Below are 25,882 nucleotides of genomic sequence, written 5' to 3'. Positions count from 1 at the left end.
GATATATTCACACAATGGAATACTACGCATCGATAAAGAACAGAGAGGAATCTGTGAAACATTTCATAACATGGAGGAACCTGGAAGGCATTATGCTGAGTGAAATTAATCAGTTGCAAAAGGACAAATATTGTATAAGACCACTATTATAAGAACTTGAGAAATAGTTTAAACTGAGAAGAAAACATTCTTTTTTGGTTATGAGAGGTCAGAGGGAGGGAAGGTGGGAGAAGAGTATTCACTAATTAGTAGATAAGAACTACTTTAGGTGAAGGGAAAGAGAACGCACAATACAGGGGAGGTCAGCACAACTGGACTAAAGCAAAAGCAAAGCAATTTCCTGAATAAACTGAATGCTTCGAACGCCAGTGTAGCAAGGGCAGGGGTTTGGGGACCATGGTTTCAGGGGAAATCTACGTCAACTGGCATAATAAAATCTATTAAGATAACATTCTGCATCCCACTTTGAAGAGTGGAATCTGCGATCTTAAACGCTAGCAAGCAGCCATCTAAGATGCATCAATTGGTCTCAACCCACCTGGAGCAAAGAAGAACGAAGAACACCAAGGACACAAGGTAATTAGTAGCCCAAGAAACAGAAAGGGCCACATAAACCAGAGATGACATCATCTGAGACCAGAAGAACTAAATGGTGCCTGGCTACAACCAATGACTGTCCTGACAGGGAACACAACAGAGAACCCCTGAGGGAGCAGGAGAGCACTAGGATGCAGACCCCAAATACTCGTAAAAAGACCAGACTTAATGCTCTGACTGAGACTAGAAGGACCCCAGTGGTCATGGTTCCCAGACCTTCTGTTGGCCCAGGACAGGAACCATTCCCAAAGCCAACTCTTCAGACATGGATTGGACCGGACAATGGGTTGGAGAGGGATGCTGGTGAGGATTGAGCTTCTTGGATCAGGTGGACACTTGAGACTATGTTGGCATCTCCTCCCTGGAGGGGAGATGAGAGGGTAGAGGGGGTTAGAAGCTGCTGAAATGGACACGGAAAGAGAGAGTGGAGGGAGAAAGCAGGCTGTCTCATTAGGGGGAGAGTAATTAGGAGTATGTAGCCAGGTGTATATAAGTTTTTATGTGAGAGACTGACGTGATTTGTAAACTTTCACTTAAAGCACAACAAAAATTATTTTAAAAAAAGGAACAAAATATTGATAACACGCTACAAGATGGCTGAACCTTGAAAACATTATGATGCTTCATGAAATAAACCAGACACAGAAGACCACATATTGTATGACTTCATTCACACAAATTGTCCAAAACAGGAACATCTATAGAGACAGAAAGTAGATCAGCGGTTGCCTGGGACTAGGGACTGGGTGCAGGAAGGGTACTAGGTGGGAAGGAGAACAAGAAAATCTTCTGAGTTGATGAAAATGTTCCATATCTTGCTTTGTGGGGGTTATACAGGGGTATGTTGTTGTTGTTGTTAGGTGCCGTCAAGTTGGTTCCGACTCATAGTGACCTCATGCACAACAGAATGAAACACTGCCCAGTCCTGCGCCATCCTTACAATTATTGTTATCCTTGAGCTCACTGTTGCAGCCACTGTGTCAATCCACCTCATTGAGGGTCTTCCTCTTCTCCGCTGACCCTGTACTTTGCCATGCATGATGTCCTTCTCCAGGGACTGATCCGTCCTGACAACTTGTCCAAAGTATGTAAGACGCACTCTCGCCATCCTTGCCTCTAAGGGGCATTCTGGCCGTACTTCTTCCAAGACAGATTTGTTTGTTCTTTTGGCAGTCCACGGTATATTCAATATTCTTCGCCAACACCACAATTCAAAGGCGTCAACTCTTCTTCAGTCTTCCTTATTCATTGTCCAGCTTTCACATGCATATGATGTAATGGAAAATACCATGGCTTGGGTTAGGCACATACACCTTAGTCTTCAGGGTGACATCTTTGCTCTTCAACACTTTGAAAAGGCCCTTTGCAGCAGATTTGCCCAATGCAATGCGTCTTTTGATTTGACTGCTGCTTCCACGGCTGTTGATTGTGGATCCAAGTAAAAAGAAATCCTTGACAACTTCAATCTTTTCTCCGTTTATCATGATGTTGCTCATTGGTCCAGTTGTGAGGATTTTTGTTTTCTTTATGTTGAGGTGTAACCCATACTGAAGGCTGTGGTCTTTGATCGTCATTAGTAAGTGCTTCAAGTTCTCTTCACTTTCAGCAAGCAAGGTTGTGTCATCTGCATAACGCAGGTTGTTAATGAGTCTTCCTCCAATCCTGATGCCCCGTTCTTCTTTATCTAGTCCAGCTACTCATATTATTTGTTCAGCATACAGATCAAATAGGTATGATGAAAGAATACAACCCTGACGCACACCGTTCCTGACTTTAAACCAATCAGTATCCCCTTGTTCTGTCCGAACAACTGCCTCCTGATCTATGTAAAGGTTCCTCAGGAGCACAATTAAGTGTTCTGGAATTTCCATTCTATACAGGGGTATTGTCAAAATTCAATGACCTTTACACTTTAAAAGAATGCATTCATTGTGTGCAAACTATACCTCAAAAAAGCAGAAAAGGAGTCCTTGGGTGGCACAAACAGACACTTTATTAGTAACTGAAGAGCTGGCAGTTCGAACCACCCAGAGGCACCTGAAAAGACCTGGCAATCTGCTTCTGAAGGGTCACAGCATGAAACCCTATGGAGGGCAGCTCTATTCTAACATACATGGGAATGCCATGAGTCAGAACTGACTCGATGGCCACTAGTTATTTTGTTTGTTTTGTTAAGTAAAAAAAAAAAAAAAGAAAAAATTAATGAGATAGCATCACACGCCAGAATGATTCAAATTAAAAAGACTGACAACACCAAATATTCTGGCAAATATATAGCAACCAGAATTCTCATTCATTGCTGGTGAGGAATGAAATCATACAAACACTTCGGAAAGAGGTCTCACGATTTCTTATAAAATGTAACTATAGATGAAAACAACCTAAGTATCCACCAACAGATGAATGGATTAATAAACTGCAGTACATACACACAATGGAATATTATGCAATGATAAAGAATAATGACAAATCTGCAAAACACGTCATGACATGGATGAATTTGGAGGACTTTATCCTGAATGAAATAAGTCAATCACGAAAGAGCAAATATTGCACAAGACCACTATTATAAAGTAACAACAAAAGATTTACACACAGAAAAAAAGCAGGAGGCAAGGCCGACACGGCGATACAGACAGAAACACCACACTGTCCCTCCAGAGCAAAGACCCGAAAAAGTAAAACAAATACAAACAGCAATCCCAGAGCCCTAAGCATCAAACAAAGGGATAAAAAACTGATCCAAGCACTGAATAGAATAAGAAACTGAGAACGAACGAGGAGAGCTACGGAGTGGAGGTTCCCTGTCAGCTAACATGGCATGGATCCACCATTTTGGACACCTTAGCCACCGAGAACAGTGGACAGGGAGTACGGGAAGGGACCTTCACGAAGCTCCCAGCAGGAAACCAAGCACCCAATAACCAATAATACACGCTTTCCCACCCCCTATCCATGGCCTCCACCACTCAGACACGACTTCTTGCCACTTGGACTCACCTCACCCCCACTGGCTGGCTCCTTCAGTATCATTTTTTTTGTTGCTGTTGTTGCTTTTTTGGCTTCTTTTGGTTTCTTCTCTTTCACTCACCTCCTTGCTTTCCTCTCTCATGAACACCTGGCAACATCTACCATCTCCACTCCTTCTTGACAGGCTGAGCAGCACCACTTGGCTGGGGAACCACTTCTCCGGTCCACACTGCCAAGCCGGTAGGCTTTTTTTTCTTTTCCTCGTTTCTAGTCTCTCTCTATCTCCCTTCCTTTTCCTTCTCCTGAACACCTGGTGCCATGTGCCATCTCCGCTTCTTCTTAACAGGCTGTGCAGCACTCCCCGGCTGGGGAGCCCCATCCCTGGTCCATGCTACCAAGCTGGTAGGCTCCCTGGAGGCATTTTTTCCCACCATTTCTCGGTTTCTTGTCTCTCTCTACCTTGCTTCCTTTCCTTTCTTCCAAATGCCTGGTGCTGTGTGCTATCCCCGCTCCTTCTTGATGGGCTGTGCAGCGCTGCTCAGCTGGAGAGCCCCTTCCACCAGTCTGCTCTGCCACACCAGTAGACTCCCTGGAGGCTTTTTTTTCCCTCCATTTCTCGGTTTCTCGTCTCTCCCTACCTTCCTTCCTTTCTTTTCTCTTCAACACCTGGCACCGTGTGCCATCTCCACTCATTCTACGTGGACTGTGCAGTGCCACTCGGCTGTGGAGCCCCTCCCTTGGTCTGTGCCACCATGCCCGTGTGCTCTCTGGGGGCATTTTTACACTTTTTTTTCTTTTCTTTTCTTGGTTTCTTGTCTCTACCCTCCTCTCTTTCCTTCCTCCCAAATACCTGGCACCATGTACCATATCCACTCCTTCTTGACAGCCTGGGCAGTGCTGCTCTGGGAAGCTGCTTCTCTGTTCCACGCTGCCACACCAGTGGGCTCCCTTGGAGCATTCCTTCTCATTTCTCAGGTTCTTGTCTCTACCTTCCTTCCTTACCCTTCTCCGTGACACCTGGCACAGTGTGCCATCTTCACTCCTTCTGGACAGCGCCACTTGGCTGGGGAACCAATTCTGCTGGACTCCCTTGGGGAATCTTTTGTTTTTGTTTTGTTTTTTTCTTTTTTTGTTTCTGTTTCTTGTCTCCCTCTACCTTCCTTTCTTTCCATTCTCCTGATCACCTAGGTGCATGTGTTCTCCTCTTTGTTTTTTCCAGTTTCTTATCTCTCTCTCCCTTCCTTCCTTTCCTTTCTCCCACCCACCTAGCCACATGTGTCAACTCTGTCCATTCTTGAGGGGATGTGCCACGCTGCCTGGCTAGAAAGCCATGGATACACAGCTCCCCCAGGTCTATGCCACACCAATGGCATGCTCCCACAGCATCTTTTCTGTTTCTTTGTTCTGTATTGTTTTTTTGACTACTATTTGTCTCTCTTCTTTCTCTTCTTCCCCACACCCACTTAGCTCCACACATAATATCCTCCCACTCCTCCTGCCTAATTACACTGCACACTGAGCACCAAATCGCCGAGCAGCACAGGCATGGACCACTGTATCCTGCCCTGCGAAGCCCCCTGGCTCTGCCCTGTCGGCCCCAGTACATGCCACAAAAGACCTATCCCCACCCATCCCCCTCCACTGGATCTGCCCTGCTGCACCACAGCTGAGTGACTGGCCCTACCCAATGGATAAGGTGATGCAAAGTATCATGCCCAGAGATGAGCAAACAACAAAGAACACACAGCCCACCTGCCCAGACATAACCAAATAAATCAAAAAAGCAGGGTGAAACAAATAAATCTACTACCAATAAATGAAGAAAATAATTACTGAATGTTCAAAGACAGTAGACAATATCAAAACATATTAAAAAGAACAGGACAGAGAATGGCTCTAGTAGGCTTCCAAAATAAAATACAAAATGACCTTCTGGTAGAGAAAAAGGCACTGGAACTACCTGATAGGGAATTCAAAACTCTAACATTGAAGGCTATCCAAGAGATAACGGAAAAAGCAGACAAAAGTAAGAAAAAAAATAGGCAAAATCATGGAAAACACAGACAAAGTCATGGAAAAGACAGACAAAACAACAAAGGAATTTAGGAAAATAATACAGGAAAAAATGTCAAAATAAACTCACAACTAGAAATCATACACAAAACAGCAATTAGAAATCCAAAAGATAAACAAGATTTCAGAAATGGACAGTGTCATAGAAGGTCTGAGAAGCAGGCTTCAAACAATGGAAAAAAGGATCAGTGAAATTAAAGACAAATCTTTGCAAACCAGTTTGTCTGAGGAAAAAACAGAGAAAAGAATAAAGAAACTCTGAGAACGATGTGGGTTACAATCAGAAGGAAAAATCTGTGAGTGATCAGAGTATCAGAACAGGGGGAAAAAACAGAAAACACAGAGAGGATCCCTGATGAACTGCTGATAGAAAAACTCTCTAACATTATGAAAGATGAAAAGCTGACCATCCAAGAACCTCAGCAAACCCTATATGGGACAGGCTCCAAAAGAAAATTACCAGGACGTCGCAATCACACTCACTAAAACCAAAGACAAAGAAAGAACCCTGAGAGCAGCTCGAGAAAAATGGAAAGTCACGTGCAAAGGAGAAACAATAAGAGTAAGCACTCATTACTCGGCAGAAACCACGCATGCAAGAAGGCAATGGAATGACATGTATAAAACCCTGAAAGAAAAAAAATGCCAGCCAAGAATAATATACTGCCAAACTTCCACTCAAATATGATGGTGAAATTAGGACATTTCCAGATAAACAGAATATGTAAAAACCAAAACAAACTTAAAAGAATTATTAAAAGTAATCCTTTGGTTAGAGAACCAACATCAGAAAACAGCCTGAATCAATGACTCGAGAGCACATCAGCCAGATACCAAGCTAGGTAATGAACTCTCAAGGATAAAACAAAACTGAAAGATTTACAACAGGGAACCAGGGAGGTTACTCTGTAATTGACAACAATGTCAGAAAAATAAAAGACAAAAAAACTGTGTAGGTATACAACTTTCAAATGGAGAGGAAGTCAAGGTGATGCCAAGTAATAAAAAACTGGTTCAAGCTTAGGAATATAAGGGTAAACTTCAAGGTAACCACAAAGAAAGTTAACAAACCTACTCATCAAAATAAAGAAGAAAAACAATGTCTCAGTAAATGAGAAATCTACAAAAATGAAATAAACAAAAATTCCACAAACAAAAGTAATTCAGCACAGGAGAGTAAGAACAAAGAAAACGTCAGTACCACAAAAAAAAGCACTACAAAATGACAGTAATAAACTCATACCTACCAATAATCACACTGAACATAAATAGCTTCACTGCACCCATAAAAAGACAGAGTGTGACAATGAAAAAAACAGGACCCATCAATATGCTGTCTACAAGAGACACAACTTAAAAACAAAGACATAAATTTATTAAAAATCAAAGGCTGGAAAAAAAATATATCAAGCAAAGAGATACCAAGGAAAAAAAAAGCAGGAGTGGCAATACTAATCTCAGATAAAACAGACTTTAAGATAAAATCCATCAAAAAGGACAAAGAAGCATATTATATAATGATCAAAAGGACAATCCACCATGAATACATATCCATAATAAATATCTATGCACTCAATCACAGGGCTTCAAAATACATAAAACAAACTCTCACACCACTGAAAAGAGAAACTGACAGTTCCACAATAAGATTAGGAGACTTCAACACACCACTCTCGATAAAGGACAGAACATCTAGAAAGTAACTCAACAAAGATACAGAAGATCTAAAGGCCATAATCAACCAACTTGACCTCACAGACATATATAGAACACTTCACCTAACAGCAGCAAAGTACACATTCTTGTCTAGTGCCCATGGAACATTCTCTGGAATAAAGAACATCTTAAGCCATGAAGCAACCCTCAACAAAATCCAAAACAAACGAGATAACACAAAGTACCTTCTCTTATCACAATGCCATCAAAGTACAAATTAATATCAGGAAGAGCAAGAGAAAAAATCAAATTAATGGAAACTGAGTAACACCCTGTTTAAAAACCACTGGATAATGAAAGAAATCAAAGATGGAATTAAAAAATTCCAAGAATCAAACAAGAATGAAAACACATCATACCAAAACCTTTGCAACATAGCAAAGGCAGTGCCCCAAGGTCAATTACAGCAATAGGTGCACATATCAAAAAAGAAAATGACAAAACCAAAACATTAGCTACACAACTGGGACAAACAGAAAAAGAACAGCAAAAGAAGCCCACAGCCACCAGAAGAAAGGAAATAATGATCAGAGCAGAAAGAAATGAAACAGAGAATACAAAAACAATAGAATCAAAAAAACCAAACGCTGGTCCTCTGAAAGCATCAACAAAATCAACAAACCACTGGCCATACTGACAAGAGAAAAACATGAGAGAACGCAAGGAACATGAATAAGAAATGAAATGGGGGACATTACAACAGACCCAACTGAAATAAAAAGGATCATGACAGAGCACTATGAAAAACTATCCTCCAAAAAATTTGAAAACCTAGCAGAAATGGACAAATTTCTAGAAACTCACTACCTACCCAAATGAACACAAATTGAAGTTGAAAATCTGATCAGGCCCATAACAAAATAAGAGACTAAAAAGGTAATTAAAAAAAAAAAAAAAACTCCAAACAACAACAACAAAAAGCCCTGGCCCAGATGGCTTCACTACAGAATTCTGGACCAAACATTCAGCGAAGAGCTTACAAAAATACTACTCAAACTATTTCAGAACATAGAAAAAGAAGCAATACTTCCAAATTCATTCTATGAAGCCAGCATAACCCTGATACCAAAACCAGGGGAAAAAAAAAAAAAAAAAAACCCTATAGGGCAATATTTCTCATGAACACAGATGCAAAAATTCTCAACAAAATTCTAGCCAATAGAATTCAGCAGCATATTAAAAAAAAATAAATACAACGTGAACAACTGGGATACGTACCAGGTATACAAGGATGGTTCAACATTAGAAAATCAATCAATATAATCTACCACATAAATAAAAGCATCACAAGATCATTTCAATCAATGCAGAAAAGGTACTCAACAAAGTTCAACACTGATTCCTGATAAAAACTCTTAATTAAATAGGTATAGAAGGGAAATTCCTCCACTTAACAAAGGGCATCTATACAAAACCAACAACCAACTTCATTCTTAATGGAGAGAGGCTGAAAACATTCCCCTTGAGAAGAGGAATAAGACAAGGATGCCCTTTATCACCAATCCTATTTAACATTGCGCTGGAAGTCCTAGCTAGAGCAATAAAGCAAGAAATAAAAGGCATACAAACTGGTAATGAAGAAGTAAAACCACCCTATCTGCAGATGATATGAAACTATACACAGAAAACTCAAAAGAATCCACACAAAAATTACTGGAACTAATAGAAAGATTCAGCAGAGTCACAGGAACTAATAGAAAGATTCAGCAGAGTCACAGGATATAAGGTAAACATACAAAAATCAGCTGGATTCCTATAAAGAGAATAGAGAGAATGAAGAAAAGGAAACCAAGAAAACAATACCATTTATGATAGCCCCTAAAAAAATAAAATACTTAGGAATAAATCTAGCCAGGGGTGTAAAAGACCTGTAAAAGAAAACTACAAAACACTACTGCAAGAAACCAAAAGAGATCTACGTAAATGGAAAAACATACCATGCTCATGGACAGGAAGACTCAACATTGTGAAAATGACAATTCTACCCAAAGCAATTTACAGATACAATGCAATCCTGATCCAAATACCAACACTTTTTGAAGAGATGGAAAAACTAAACACTAACTTTATATGGAAAGGGAAAAAGCCCTGGATAAGTAAAGCACTCCTGAAGAAGAATAAAGTAGGAGGACTCACACCACCTGACCCCAGAACCTACTATACAGCTACGGTAGTCAAAACAGCCTGGTACTGGTACAACGACAGAAACATTGACCAATGGAACAAAATGCAGAATCCAGATGAAAATCCAACCACTTTCAGTAACCTGATTTTTGACAAGGGCCTAAAGTCCATCAAACGGGGAAAAGACAGTCTTTTAAAAAAAAAAAAAAAAACAGTGCTGGCAAAAACTGGATTCCATCCGTAAAAAAATGAAACAGGACCCATACCTCACACCATACACAAAAACTAATTCAAAATGGATCAAACACCTAAATATAAAGCCAAAAACTATAAAGATGATAGAAGAAAAAAGAGAATCAATGCCAGAGGACCTAATACACAGCATTAACAGGATACAAACCACAACCAACAACATACAAGTTCCAGAGAATAAGTGAGATAACTGGGATCTTCTAAAAATTAAACACTTATCCTCATCAAAAGACTTCACCAAAAGAGTAAAAAGAGAACCTACAGACTGGGAAAAAAATCCAACAAAGGTCTAATCTTTAAAATCTACAGGAAAATGCAACATCTCTACAACAAAAAAACAAATAATCCAATTCAAAAATGGGCAAAGGAAAAGGAACAGACACTTCTCCAAAGAAGACAGTCAAGCAGCTAACAGACACATGACGAAACGCTCGGGATGATTAGCCATTAGAGAAATGCAAATCAAAACTACAATGAGATACCATCTCACCCCGGCATTACTGGCACATAATCAAAAAACCAGAAAATAATAAATGTTGGAGAGGCTGAGGGGAGACTGGAACTCTTACGCATTGCTGGTGGGAATGCAAAATGGTATAATCATTTTGGAAAACAATATGGTGCTTCCTTAGAAAGCTAGAAATAGAAATACCATACGATCCAGCAACCCCACTCCTAGGAACATATCCTAGAGAAACAAGAGTCCTTACACGAATAGACATATGCACAGCCATGTTCACTGCAGCATTGTTCACAACAGTAAAAAGATGGAAACAACCTAGATGCCCATCAACAGATGAATGGATAAACAAACTATGATACATACACACAATGGAGTACTATGCAAGGATAAAGAACAATTATGAATCTGCGAAGCATCTCACAACATGGATCAATCTGGAGAGCATTATGCTGAGTGAAATAAGTCATTCACAAAAGGACAAATATTGTGTGAAACCACTACTATAAAAATTCATTAAAAGATTTACACATAAAAAGAAACAATCTTTGACAGTTACAAGGGAGAGGAGGGGTGGGAATGGAAAAACACTAAATAGACAGGTAAGTGGTAACTGGTGAAGGATAAGACAGGATGCAATACTGGGGAAGCCAATACAACTTGTACAAGGCAAGCTCATGGAAGCTCCATAGACATTTCCAAATTCCCTGAGGGACCAAACTCCTGGGTTGAGGGCTGTGGGGAACTTGGGGAACATTTAGCTCAATTGGCACAACACAGTTTCTAAAGAAAATGTTCTATATTCTACTTTGGTGAGTAACATCTGGGGTCTTAAAAGCCTGGGAGCAGCCATCTAAGATACTCCACTGGTCTCACCCCTTTGGAAGCAAGGGAGAATGAAGAAAACTAAATATTCAAGGGAAAGATTAGTCCAAAGGACTAACAGACCACAACTACCAGGGCCTCCATCAGACTGAGACCAGTATAATTAGATGGTGCCTGGCTACCACTCTGACTGTTCTGACAGGGATCACAATAGGGAGTCCCTGACAAAGCTGGAGAAAAATGTAGAACAAAATTCTAACTCACAAAAAAAGAGCAGACTTACTGGCCTCACAGAGACTGGAGCAACCCTTAGAGTACAGCCCCCAGACACCCTTTTAGGTAAGTAATGAAGTCAGTCCTGAGGTTCACCCTTCAGCCAAAGATTAGACAAGCTCATAAAAAAAATGAGACTAAAGGGGCACACCAGCCCAGGGGCAAGGGCTAGAAAGGAGGAGCGGACAGGAAAGCTGGTAATAGAGAACCTAGGGCTGAGAAGGGAGAGTGTCGACATGTCGTGGGATCATTAACCAGTATCATAAAAGAATATGCGTACTGTTTAATGAGAAGCTAGTTTATTCTGTAAACCTTCATCTAAAACACAATAAAATATATATATACATATACACATACTTAATCAACGTCAAAATTTGCCTAGAGTCAATTCTTTTTTCCCCTCAGCTGCTAACCAAAAGGTTGGCAGCTTGAATCCACCAGCTGCTCCCTGGAAACCCTACAGGGCAGTTCTACTCTGTCCTGTATGGTCTCTAAGAGTCAGAATTGACTCGTCAGCAATGGGTTTTTGTTTGTTTTGTTTTTTAATAAGATAGATGCCTCTAGCACCCAGTCTACTATACAGGACTCATTATAGTATCAGCAGCAGCACTGGTGTTGCTAAGCTGCTAACCAGAAAGAAAACTCCCAATTTTTTCTTTCCTTTTCTTTTTTTAAAAAAATTAAGGGGTAATCTAAATGTCCATCAGTAGGGAAGCGATTAAATACAACATGAAATTCCATATGGTATACGAGTGCAACAAAATTTCTACATGTACTGACATAAACAAAGAAGATATATTTAATCAATCAAGTTACAGGGTGGTATGCTTAAGGTGATGACGTTTATATAAAAGTATATATATTTATTTTTTTTTAGGTATAGAAAATATCTAGAAGGAAAAGAATATACAATTATTAGTAGTTACCTAGGAGCCCTGGTAGCACTCAGCTGCTAACCAAAAGGTCAACGGCTTCTCAGGAGAAAAGACCTAGCGATCTGCTCCCAGAAACATTATAGCCTAGGAAACTACAGGGCAGTTCTACTCTGTCCTGTAGGGTCGCTATGAGTCAGAATCCACTAGGCAACACACAATCGCAACAAAACAGTAGTAGCACTGTTCTGCTACATAATAATTAAACAGCCTTTCTAAACTCCTTTTTTCTAAACTCCTCATTCCTACATAACAATGTTTCTAAGGGAAGATGGATTGTGATTTCCAAAGAACCATCTCAGAACTAAATTTTCAGAGCATTATTCATTATTACCTTCGAGACCATCAAGGTAACTGTGGGATACGAATTAATACTACTAACATGCTAACAGTGAAATTATCTGCATTATTACACAGAAGCCTAGTGAAAGCACACATTTAAAACTACAAGTAGGTCATTCCAACATGAGACCATAAAACATTAACTCCATCTTCTTAAATTTTTTCCTATGCAGTATGTAGTTTCTATTACTGAAATACCCAATGAATGTTTTTTAAAAAACTTCTCCCGGCGGCCATGGTCCCCAGACCTTCTGTCGGCACAGGACAGGAACCATCTCCGAAGACAACTCATCAGACATGAAAGGGACTGGTCAGCAGGTGGGAGAGAGACGCTGATGAAGAGTGAGCTAATTATATCAGGTGGACACTTGAGATTGTGTTGGCAACTCTTGTCTGGAGGGGGGATGGGAGGATAGAGAGAGAGAGAAGCCGGCAAAATTGTCACGAAAGGAGAGACTGAAAGGGCTGACTCAAGAGGGGGAGAGCAAGTGGGAGTAGGGAGTGAGATGTATGTAAACTTATATGTGACAGACTGATTGGATTTGTAAACGTTCACTTGAAGCTTAATAAAAGTTAATAAAAAAAAAAACTTCTAAGTTTATCAAAAGTTACTACTTTTGAAATTCTCAAAGAATTTGTCACGGATTGAATTGTGTCCCCCCCAAAATTTGTCAACTTGGCTAGGTCATGATTCCCTTGTATGACTGCATGACTGTCTACCATTTTATCTTCTGATGTGATTTCCCTAAATGTTGTAAATCCTATTACTATGATGTAATAAAATGGGCTGGCGGCAGTTATATTGATGAGGTCTACAAGATTAGGTACTGTCTTAAAGCCAATTTCTTTTGAGATATAAAAGAGAGAAGCAAGCAGAGAGACGGGGACCTCATACCACCAAGAAAGCAGCACCGGAGCAGAGTGCATCCTTTGGCCCTGAGGTTCCAGTGCTGAGCTGAGATGCTCCCAGACCAAGGGAATACTGATGCGTGACAAGGACTTTCCTCCAGAGCCAACAGAGAGAGAAAGCCTTCCCCTGGAGCCGGCGCCCTGAATTCGGACTTCTAGCCTACTGGACTGTGAGAGAATAAATTTCTCTTTGTTAGAGCCATCCACTTGTGGTATTTGTTTTACAGTAGCACTAGATGACTAAGACAAATGTCTTTAAAAAAATACTTGTTCTTAATTAAAGTTTCATTTATCAAAATATAACCAGTTTCTATACAAAAAACAAAGACATGTCATTTAAAAAATCATTTGAGAAGGAATAAAATTGGAGGACTCACACTACCTGATTTTGAGACTTACCATAAAGGAGCCCTGGTGGCACAACGGCTAAGAGTTCAGCTGCTAACCAAAAGGCTGGTGGTTCAAAGCCACCCAGTGACTGTGCAGGAGGAAGACCTGGTGATTGGCTCCCATAAAGATTACAGCCATTAACCTGTACCAAACCTGTCATATTCGAGTTGATTTTGACTCATAGCAACCCTACAGGACAGAACAGAACTGCCCACAGGGTTTCCAAGAAAAGGCTGGTGGATTCGAACTGCTAACTTTTCAGTTAGTAGCTGAGCTCTTAAACTCTGCCATTGTTGTTGTTTTTGTTAGGTGGCATGGAGTCAGTTCCGACTCATAGCGCCCCTATGTACAACAGAACAAAACACTGCCCGGTCCCGCACCATTCTCACAATCTTTGTTATTCTTGAGCCCATAGTTACATACAGCCACAGTGTCAACCCACTTCATTAAGGGTCTTCCTCTTTTTTGCTGATCCTCTACTTTACCAAGTATGATGTCCTTCTTGAGGGACAGATCCCTCCTGATAACATGCCCAAAGTGTGTGAGACAGTCTCCCCATCCTTGCTTCTAACAAGCATTCTGGCTGTGCTTCTTCCAAAACAGATTTGTTCATTCTTTTGGAAGTCCATGGTATATTCAATATTCTTTGTCAACACCATAATTCAAAGGTGTCAATTCTTCTTCAGTCTTCCTTATTCATTTTCCAGCTCCCATATACATACAAAGTGATTGAAAACCTTAGTCTTCAAGGTGACACCTTTGCTTTTTAACACTTTAAAAAGGTCTTTTGCAGCATATTTGCCCAATGCAGTGTGTTTTTTTATTTCTGAACGTTGCTTTCACGGGTGTTGCTTGTGAATCCAAGTAAAATGAAATCCTTGACAACTTCAATCTTTTCTGTTTATCATGATGTTGCTCATTGGTCCAGTTGTGCGGATTTCTGTTTTATGTCAAGGTGTAATCCATACTGGAGGCTGTGGTCTTTGATCTTCATCAGTAAGTACTTCAAGTCCTCTTTACTTTCAGCAAGCAAGGTTGCGTCATCTGTATATCGCAGGTTGTTAATGAGTCTTTCTCCAATCCTGATGCCACGTTCTTCATTCATGTGGCCTAGTTCCCTGGATTTTTTGCTCAGCACACAGATTGAATAAGTATGGTGAGAGGATACAACCCTGATGCACAACTTTCCTGACTTTAAACCATGCAGTATCCCCCTGCTCAGTTTGAACAACTGCCTCTTGATCTATGTACAGGTTCCATGTCCTCTTCTGAATCCAGATTGAATTTCTGGCAGTTCCCTGTCAAAGAACTACTGCAGTTACGTTTGAATGATCTTTAGCAAAATGGACAAATCTGTTTTAGAAGAAGCATAGCCAGAATGCTCCTTAGAAGCAAGGATGGAGAGACTATGTCTCACATACTTTGGACTTGTTATCGGGAAGGATCAGTCCCTGGAGAAGGACATCATGCTTGGTAAAAGAGAGAGTAGGCTGAAAAAGAGGAAGACCTCAAGGACAAGATGGATTGACCCAGGAGCTCAACAATGGGCTCAAGCATAACACTGCCATTCCTAGTGCCGTTGAGTCAATTCTGACTCATAGCGACCCTACAGGACAGAGTAGAACTGCCCCATAGGGTTTCCAAGGAGCGCCTGGCAGATTCGAACTGCTGACTCTTTGGTTAGCAGCCGCAGCACTTAACCACCACTATGCCACCAGGGTTTCCAACACTGCCATTAGGGAGATGCAAATCAAAACTACAATGAGGTATCACCTCACCCCCATGAGAATAGAAATGATCAAAAAAAACGGCAAACGAGTGTTGACAAGGTTGGGGAGGAAGTGTAACCCTCACCCACTGCTAGTGAGACCGTAAAATGGTACAGCCACTATGGATAAACATTTTTGCCATTCCTCAAAAAGTTCAACACAGAATTACCACATGACCCGGCAATCCCAGTTCTAGGTATATACTCAGAAGAAGTGAAGGCAGGAACACAAACAGGAACCTGTACATCAATGTTCACTGCACTTTTCACAACAGCCAAAAGATGGAAACAACCGAAATGTCCAACAACAGATTAACGGATAAACAAGATGTAGCATATAAATACAATGCAATATTACCCAGCTGTAAAGAGAAATGAAGTTCTGAGGCGTGCCACAACATAGACGAACCCTGAAAACATTATGCTGAGTGAAATAAGTCAGCCACAAAAGGACAAATACTGTATAATATCACTTACTCAATGGCAGTGGGTAATGGGTTTATATGAAATAAGCAAATATATAGACGTAAAGGGTTATTAATGGTTGCAAGGCGAGGGAGGGAGAAAAAGGGAGTCTTTGGGGGGCACTGAGTTTATGTCAATAGTGCTGAAATATTTTGGAACAGGATAGCAATAATTGGCAGAACATGAAAAATGTAATCAATGTCAATGAATTGTAAATACGGAAGTTGTGCTGGTAAATGTTTTGGTGTGTGTATTTCTACAACAATAAAAATATATACATTGGAATGCACTCAACGCATGAATGACTGTCAAATGCATTTTGTGAAAGAAGTGAAATTAAGTGAAAGAAACAGACCCAAAAGGCTACATACCATATAATTCCATTTATATGGCATTCTGGAAAAGGCAAAACTGTACACATAAAGACAAATCAGTGGTTGCAAAAATTGGTGTGGGGGTAGGCAGCAGACTACAAAGGAACAGCAGAGGGAATTTTGGGGGGCTGATGGGACATTTCTATACCATGATTGTGATGGTAGGCACATGCCCCTTCACATTGGTCAAGATAGGACTGTACACCTCGAGAATGAATTTTACTGTATGTAAATTTTAAACAAATAAATTCGCTGATAAATCACCCTCTACACAAACTTTCATCTTGAATTTAAAAACAACCTTCCACTACAAATCAAAGCATGTCTCTCATATGTGTTCTTAAGGTTTCCTTCCCAGTTTGGCGAAGACGACCTATATTGTTTTTACTTTGCAATTGAGGAGCAGTACAGGTTAAACAATATGCAAGCTTCTGGCACTATGATGTCTTTAGTTCTTGTACTCCACTCTATCATGCCAAACATCAGTAACAAGAGGTTTTCTTCATCAAAATAAATTGCCTATTTATACTATTTCATAAACCAGAAAAATCAAGATAAACAAGTATTTTAGAGGGGTGAAAGTAAGTACATATTCAAGAAAACGTAATCACTTTTTTAAAAATCAGAATATATTATTCACACAAAAAATAAACCCTAGCTTTGACTGGCATGGAAAATTAGTTCATAAAGCACTCTAATTTCTAATGGGTGTTTAAAGTAAATAAAGGTATAATACAAAAACAGATGGAAGCACTAAAAATGAGGCTCTAAATAAGATGATGCATCACCGTAAACTGAGACAAAATAAAGCTTCGGTCCTGCACCATCTAAGGAGCGTTAAGTTCAAGTTCGTCCCCGTCTTTTTTGTAGGTCTGAGCTCTCGGACGGAGGACCTTTTTTTTTTTTTTTTTTTTAATTCAGTAAGTCACTCTGACACACAAAATCCCAAAGCCTCACAGATGTGACACATTCTTGGTCAGGTTGTGAACTTAGAAAACACAACCAACCATTTGAAATATTCTGCACAGGAGTTTCGCTTTTGGTTATCAGCCGAACGTTGGGAGGCAACCCGGAGTCTAGGTTGTGTAGCCTGAAGGGGGAGCCGGAAAACACCCTGGGTTTAGCGAAAACAGGTTTGGGAAAGAAGTAGGAGGGCGTCTTCTGTCACAGCACCTCGCCTTCACGTGCGAGGCAGCGTGCCACACTCGTAGGCTCTCTGGGGCCTGCAGCATAACCCAAGGGGGAAAATGACAGGGATGAAACCAAACCCGGGAGCGTCTCGTCGCTTCCTTTCGCCCAGCGCAGTTGAAGCCGGACCGCGCCGGGCAGAAAGGGTTCCTCGGTGGGATCTGAACTCAAGATTCATGGATCGGTGCCCACCGCTCCGCTCGGAAACGGGGATCTTTTCATCCCTCACCCACCCGATAAAATAAAACAACTCGTGGGCGAGAGCTCGGACACCGCCACCCGGTTTACGCAACCTGAGCCAAAAAGGCAGGCGGCAGGTGGGTGGCAGCGCCTGGGGAGGAAAGGGCCTGAAGCCCAAAACCAGACAGGGCCCGGCTCGGGCAGCTAGGGGAGCAGGAGGAAGGTGAGATTGTGGAACGGCGGCGCTCTCGTTACCTCCCCAGATGCCCAGAGAGAGCTGGGACGTGTCCAGGTTCACCACATAGTCCCCCAAGAACCGGTTCAAAACGTCCACGACCACAGACTCGAACACCATTTTCCTGAGCCGCAGCGGGCGACGCAGCCGCCCCCTCGCTCCTTCTTCCTGCACCTCCCCTCGTACCCTTCCCTCGAGAACGCTCGGTTCACCGGCCCCGGCGCGCCTCCGACTGTAGCGCCACCACTGGCCAGACGCGCAGGCCCGTCGCGAGCCCTGCGGTGGGCGGAGGCGGCCGCGTGCGCGACGCGTGCGCAGCTCGGGTCGGGGGTGGGGCTGAGCGCGGCGCCAACCTGGGCTCGCCGGCCCGAAAGGGAAAACTGGCGGCTGCGCGGCCGCGACTCTTGCGCCTGCCCCATCTGGGCCAAGTTGGGCTTCTTTTTCCCGTCGGCCCCTCCTCCCCCTCTCATCTCCCGGCAACGGGCCACGCAGCGAGAACTGCAAGGTTTTTCCCACTGCGCCCCCTAGCGGACGACGCGCGTCCAGACCAGACGCAGGGCGCGACGCGGCGGTTACGATCCGACGGGAGCGCCCCGCCCCTAAGAGGGGGTCAAAAGTCCTGCGCCTAAAAGAGGGGATTTTAGGAGGGGGCATGCTGAACCCATTCCTTGTTAGACGGGGGCCTTCAAGAAGGGGTGTCTCAGGAAGCACTTCCCACCCCCATTATTACAGGTTCCGAGGCAACGCCTGGGGTGTTGCCGGCTTCCTGGGTCTGCCCAGCCTGGGTGTCTGGACGCCTGTAACTGCCGCTCCCGGTCCTCCGAGCGCGGCGCGAGGACGGAGCACCTGCCCTTGAGGTGTTTTGACTTCCCGGCTGTAAATCGTGGGGAGAAAGAAAGAGTAAACGCGGGATTAGAATTCACGCCCCCTTCCCTGCACTGGAGATGGGCACCCTTTTTTGGTCAAGGAATCTACAGGGACTAGCCTTTCATCCCATAGAGTGTCACGTTTCCTTTCAGAGTTGTGAGTCAGCCTGTCGGGAAACTTCCGAGCGCCTTCCACGGAATACTGCCAGATCTATACTCTCGCCTCTGAGTTTTCACAAAGTCGCGGACCGAAAATTAATACATAAGAATTGGAGTTCTTTCATCCCCACCCGTTTGGTCTTAGGCAGAAATAAACCAACAGCCTGAGGTCACAGGACGCTGGATGTAAGGTTGAGAGAACTGTCATTAATCATTCTCTTAAGGATTTAAGACGCAGGCGTGTACTTTGAACTTTTTCTCTTTGCGTGGCCAATGAATAATCTCTCTGATGACTGTTAATTCTTGAATTATTTTAGTACTTTTTTGTGCAGTCACCCAGGTTTTCTAAAATGAAGAATTTAAGGTTTGCCCTTGCAAGTAAAATGCCTGATAAAAACAATGTAAAATCTTGTTTTACGTTAAGTTTATTAATTATTCTTATATGACGGGCCTTTATTAAGTCACCAATTCAACCCCTGGTTTTAAAGAAGCCGAGGTGTTAGGGATTTTGTCTACAGCCACCAATGCTCTGCAGCAACAACCAGAATCTGGCGTTTCTGACTGACTGCACTCCCCCAAACCACTTACTTCTCTTATATTTGACTAACAAGGTTGGAAATCTACCTCAGGATTAAAAAAAAAAAAAAAAAAAAAAAAATTTTTTTTTTAATATCCCTGGAAAAGAGGAAAACCCCATCTTTTAAGTCATCTTACCACTGTATTGTTTCGAATAAGAAGCCAGATATACCGTAGTTACGAAATTCTGCTGTTATGTCTAGCACCTTAAATTCAAAGAACTTCCAGAACTCACTCCAAGAGCACATTTTAAGTATCTTGCAAACACACCGTACTAGTTTTGTACATTCCAGGGGGTATAAAAGGATGCTGCTGAAAAATTAATAAGCATTTAATTGCTAAAGAGAGCGGTGAAAAAATTCTGACTGAGGAACTGTTAGAAATAAGCAAGAAAATGCATATTGTAACAATTCTTATCTAGTGTTAGGTGGTGTATCATCAACACAACACATTTCATAATTACTAAAAGATACAGTTTTGCAGTCAGCCCTTGTTTTGCTTAATATGAGAAAGCTTGTAAGCAAAAATATAATATCGTGTTAAAGATAGGTACACGCATTAAACCATTAAACCAAATTTCTGGTGGTCCTTGAGAAATAAACCCAGCGACTACCAAAGCACGTGTTTGAGACTGAAATTTGAGAATATGTCAATATAATTCATTCTTTCTCTAGATCACAATTTAAATGCTGCACTTCCTTGTTTGAGCAAATTTTTTTTTTTTTTTAAGTATTCAAGTGACCCCAAACCGCAATATCATCTAACTTTGCAAGTAGAGCTTGCTGTCTTATGCTTAGTTTACATGCCACAAATTTTCCATCTTTGAATTTTTGGCATGCTTAGTAGTAAAGTAGTAAAACAAGTAGTAACCTTGGGTTTTTTTTTTTTTTTTCTTCTTCTAATTCCTTGGCTCACAAATGTCATTGGTGTGTTGCTTGTCCTTCCATCACTCCTCAGGCAAGGTCAGCGTTGTAGTAGCAGGCTGCATGTCCAGATAAGAAAGCCATTGAAGCAGGCCACATTCTCTAACCGTGTCCTGGAGGAGCAGGCTTAGTAGATGGCTATTTTGCAAGACAACGTTAACTGGCCTAGCCTCACAGAGCCCCCAAGCTCCTGTCTCAGCTAATGGTTTAAAATTAATAACAGAAAATAATTTGGGTTTATGTGTGCCGATGTTTGAAAGAAAAAAGTTTTTGTTAGAAGGAAGCAAAACATTAACAACCTTACAGGACCTCACTCTGCCTCCATACTGTGGAACATAATGATCTCAAAGGACAGCCAACACTTGTACACTTATTCAATATTCCAATTAACTATACACCACCATGGAGTTGTTACATAAAATGTAAAGGCACAAGGCACACCATCCCTGATATGGCTCTTAGGTTGACAGTGGACCATGAAAGTAACTAAGTTGTCAGACACACGAGGTTTCTGTCTATACATCCCCGCCTCTTGCCCTGGACTTGGCTTGGCACACATCTTTATTTCATTTATGTCTCTGCTTAAGTGTTATGTAATCATAAAAGCCTTCTTTGGCCACCCAGTTTTCTTTTGTTTACCCTAAAGGTGACATTTTGTTATATATTTTATTTATTAATGTCTCTCCCACTAAAATACAATCTCCAGAAAGGCAGAGACACTTTTTTTCCCCCTCATTTTCTACAGTGTCTTAGAAAGCACCTCAATAAATACTTGTGGAATGAAATTTTCATGTTATGATTTGATTGAGGCAATTATCAAAGAGTTGAAGCACCGACGATGGAGCCTAGATAAGAAAGGCTTCACATCTATTGTTTTAAATAGCTGCCCTTTGTCTGGAAAAATCAAATCTTCCTAACAGGTCTTCTGGTAAAACCATTGTTAACATTCGGTACTATAACCCCATGATGAGAGTACTGCTCTCTTTCCAATACATGAAATTTAGGTGCTATACTGTCTTACAGAAAGTTGTTTATACATGTTTCTTCACACCGTTCATTTAAGCTTAAAATACATATAACACTAAAATAAACCAAGATCTGATGGGTTCTGTTCCATGATCTGTAGTCAATTCTACATCTCTTGCATTGTGCTTAGTCACAGGAATTTTAAGTGCAAAGTAAATTGTGTACTACTCAAATTCATCAACCAAAAAAACTAAACCTGTTCCCATCAAGGCAATTCCGACTCATAGCAACCCTATAAGACAGAGGAGAACTGCCCCATAAGGTTTCCAAGGAGCAGCTGATGGATTTGAACTGCCAAACTTTTGGTTAGCAGCCAAGCTCTTAAACACTGCTCCAAAGACAACCCATTAATAGTTAAAGAAATACTGATAAAAAACATGCGATGCCAGATACCAAGCAAATTGTTAAAGATTAAGAAAATCCCATAATGGGAGAACAGGGGTGAAAATAGGCTTTCTCAGGCAGTAGAAGTAAAATGTAAATTGACATCTTTCTAAAAGACAATTTGTATATATATATACACACACACACACACACAAACTGATATACATACACTCACACATGCCCACACACAAACTGCAATACACACAGAAACACAAATACACAAAAACATGTATGACTTTTGATCCAGCAATCTCACTGCTAGAATTTACCCTAAGAATATAACCATAAAAATTCAAAAACGTATGTGCACACAATTGGACTAAACCAAAAGCAAAGAAGTTTCCTGAATAAACTGAATGCTTCGAAGGCCAGCGTAGCAGAGGAAGGGGTCTGGGGACCATGGTTTCAGGGGACATCTAAGTCAATTGGCATAATAAAATCTATTAACAAAACATTCTGCATCCCACTTTGAAGAGTGGCGTCTGGGGTCATCTAAGATGCATCAATTGGTCTCAGCCCATCTGGATCAAAGAAGAACGAAGAACACCAAGGACACAAGGCGATTACGAGCCCAAGAGACTGAAAGTGCCACATGAACCAGAGACTACATCATCCTGAGACCAGAAGAACTAGATGGTGCCTGGCTACAACCAATGACAGCCCTGACAGGGAACACAACAGAGAACCCCTAAGGGAGCAGGAGAGCACTGGGATGCAGACCCCAAATTCTCGTAAGACCAGACTTAACGGTCTGACTGAGACTAGAAGGACCCTGGTGGTCACGGCCCTCAGACCTTCTGTTGGCCCAGGACAGGAACCATTCCCGAAGCCAACTCTTCAGATATGGATTGGACTGCACAATGGGTTGGAGAGGGATGCTGGTGAGGAGGGAGCTTCTTGGATCAGGTGGACACTTGAGATTATGTTGGCATCTCCTGCCTGGAGGGGAGATGAGAGGGTAGAGAGGGTTAGAAGCTGGAAAAATGGACACAAAAAAAGAGAGTGGAGGGAGAAAGCAGGCTGTCTCATTAGGGGGAGAGTAATTGGGAGTGTGTAGCAAGGTGTGTATAGGTTTTTGTGTGAGAGACTGACTTGATTTGTAAACTTTCACTTAAAGCACAATAAAAATTATTTTAAAAAAAGATACGTGCACAAAAACATTTATCCATTAATAGAGAAACTGGTTAAGTAAAATATGCAAATACGAACACATACACGCAGGTTACTACGCAGACATTAAACTCATAATGAAGATATATACTAATATGTAAGTGTCATGGATTGAATTGTGTCCCCAAAAAATATGTATCAACCTGGTTAGGCCATGATTCCCAGTATTGTATGGTTGTCGTCCATTTTGTGATTGTAATTTTATGTTAAAGAGGATTAGGGTGGGATTGTAACACCCTTACTAAGGTCACATCTGTGATCCAGTATAAAAGGAGTTTCCCTGAATTTGGATTTCTACCTCCTAGACTGTTAGCGAATAAATTTCTCTTTTGATAAAGCCATCCACTTATTGTATTTCTGTTATAGCAGCACTAGATAACTAAGAATTTGGTATTGGGAGTAGAGTGCTGCTCTAACAGATACCTAAAATGTGGAAGTGGTTGCCTTGAAGAGACCTTTGGTGGCATTATGGATGTCAGACAATTCTGGTGAGGACTCAGGAGGAAGTGAGGGGAGAACTGGCAGCAGCAGAGAACTGGCAGCAGCAGCAGAATGAGAAGACCAGCCCAAGATAGTCCTGGAGCCAACCCATGGAGTGAGAGGGCTGAGTGCCTCTGGCAGGAGGCTTTCTGGCAGAGTGGGGTGCCTTCAGGCACTTACTGATGGAGCTAGGCTTGCTAGTCTATGGAACAAGAGAGCTGAGTGCCTTCCCGCTGAAGTTTACAGGCAGACTGGGGTGCCTCAAGGCACTTATCAGTGAAGCTACAGAGCTTTGGAATGCTTGCCCCAGAAAGGCAGACATGAGCAGTGAGGCCTGAGAGACTGAAGAACCAGGAAGCTGAAGCCGAAGAGACAAGGAACACAGGAAGCAGAGCTGCCTCAGTCTCAAAGAGTATGACCACGACTTCTGGGGTTTCGAAGGGTAGAGTTGCCACTCAGATGGACTAGGAGAATGGGGCCGCCCAAACCTGAGGGAGCAGAGTTTTGGTTCCAGGGGGCCTAAAAGGCAGAGCTGAAGCCCGGGGCTGAGGGACCTCCACCCAGAATCTGGAGAATATGGCCAACACCCAGAGTGTGGAGGACAGGGCTATTGTGTGAATGGGCTCAGAGAACAGAAGATTATTTTCAAGCCTTGAAGGCTAATGTAATGTGTTCTGCTGATTTGCTTGGTGCCTGTTATGCCTTCTTTTCCTCAAATTTCTCCCATTTGTATTGGAAATGTCTACCTTACGCCTGTTCCTCCATTGTGCTTTGGAAGCAGATAATTTGTATTCCAGTTTTCACAGATGAAGAGCAATTTTTTGGATTTTACACTTGGAGTTGATATAAGACTTTTTCTATGATATGATAGGGTGAATGTGTTTTACATGTGGCAAGGACATGAATTTTGGGGAGCAAAAGAGTGGAATGTCATGGAATGAATTGTGTCCCCCAAAAATATGTGTCAGTTTGGCTATGCCATGATTCCCAGTATTGTATCATTGTCCACCATCTTGTCAACTGATGTGATTTTCCTACGTGCTGTAAATCCTATCTTTACGATGTTAATGAGACGGGATTGGTGGCGATTATGTTAATGAGGGAGGACTCAGTCTACAAAACTGGATTGTGTTGTAAGCCAATCCCTTTTGAGATCTGCTTAGTCATCTAGTGCTGCTATAACAGAAATACTACAAACGGATAGCTTTAACAAAGAGAAATTTATTTCTTCAGAGTAAAGCACGCTAAAAGTCCAAATTCAGGGTGTCAGCTCCAGGGGAAGGCTTTTTCTCTCTGTCGACATTCTCCCAGACTAGGAGCTTCTCCATGAAGGTACGCCAGGTTCAAAGGATGCACTCTGCTCCTAGCACTGCTTCTTGGTGATATGAGTTCCCCCATTCTCTGCTTGCATCCCTTTCTTTTTATCTCTTGTAAGATAACAGTGGTGCAGGCCACACCCTAGGGAAACTCCCTTTACATTGAGTCAGGGATGTGCCCTGAGCAAGGGTATTACATCCCACCATAATCCTCTTTTAACTACAGGCAGAGATTATGATTTATAACACATAGGAAAATCACAAAATGGAGGACAACCACACAATACTGGGAATCACGGCCTAACCAAGTTGGAATGTATTTTTGGTAGACACAATTCAATCCATGACAAGATCTAAGAGAGAAGCGAGCAGAGAGACAGGGGGCCTCCTACCACCAAGAAAGCAGTGCTGGGAGCAGAGCACGTCCTTTGGACCTGGGGTCCCTGTGCCTGAGAAGCTCCTAGACCGGGGAAGATGGATGACAAGGACCTACCCCCAGAGCCAACACAAAGAAAGCCTTCCCCTGTAGCCGACACCCTGAATTTGGACTTCTAGCCTTCTAGACTGTTAGAGAATAAACTTCTTTTGTTAAAGCCATTCATTTGTGGTATTTCTGTTATAGCAGCACTAGATAACTAAGACAGATGTTGTCAAGTCGATTCTGACTCATAACAACCCCATGTGACAGAGTGGAACTGCCCCATAGAGTTTTCTAAGCTGTAATCTTTATGAGAGCAGATGGCCAGGTCTTGGGACATTAAAAAAAGATACTTAATTTTTTCTTCTAAACTGATGAAGAGGGGCATAGTGGAAATATACTATGTATTCTTTTATAACTCTTTGGGAAAACTATATGATCATGTAGACTAATTGCTTTCCCTAGAATTAGAGCCAATGGTAGTTTGTGCC

General features: G+C 41.8%; 1 protein-coding gene across 3 annotated transcripts in view; it reads right to left on the bottom strand.

Annotated features, from left to right (window-relative positions):
• VPS13A (vacuolar protein sorting 13 homolog A) overlaps positions 1 to 18,359 on the bottom strand; it is a 263,707-nt gene extending 245,348 nt beyond the window's left edge. For all 3 annotated transcript variants that reach the window (XM_049897014.1, XM_049897015.1, XM_049897017.1), the window contains exon 1: positions 18,094 to 18,359. In XM_049897014.1, coding sequence (XP_049752971.1) covers positions 18,094 to 18,193 — 100 coding nt within the window. In that variant the 5' untranslated portion in view covers positions 18,194 to 18,359. The remainder of the gene's footprint in view (positions 1 to 18,093) is intronic.
• Positions 18,360 to 25,882: the final 7,523 nt, after the last annotated feature.

The sequence above is a fragment of the Elephas maximus genome, chromosome 9, assembly GCF_024166365.1.
Source record: "Elephas maximus indicus isolate mEleMax1 chromosome 9, mEleMax1 primary haplotype, whole genome shotgun sequence".
In the NCBI taxonomy this organism is placed as follows: Eukaryota; Metazoa; Chordata; class Mammalia; order Proboscidea; family Elephantidae; genus Elephas; species Elephas maximus.
The sequence above is the reverse complement of the archived record's forward strand: the minus strand, read 5'-3'. Positions and strand labels throughout refer to the sequence as shown.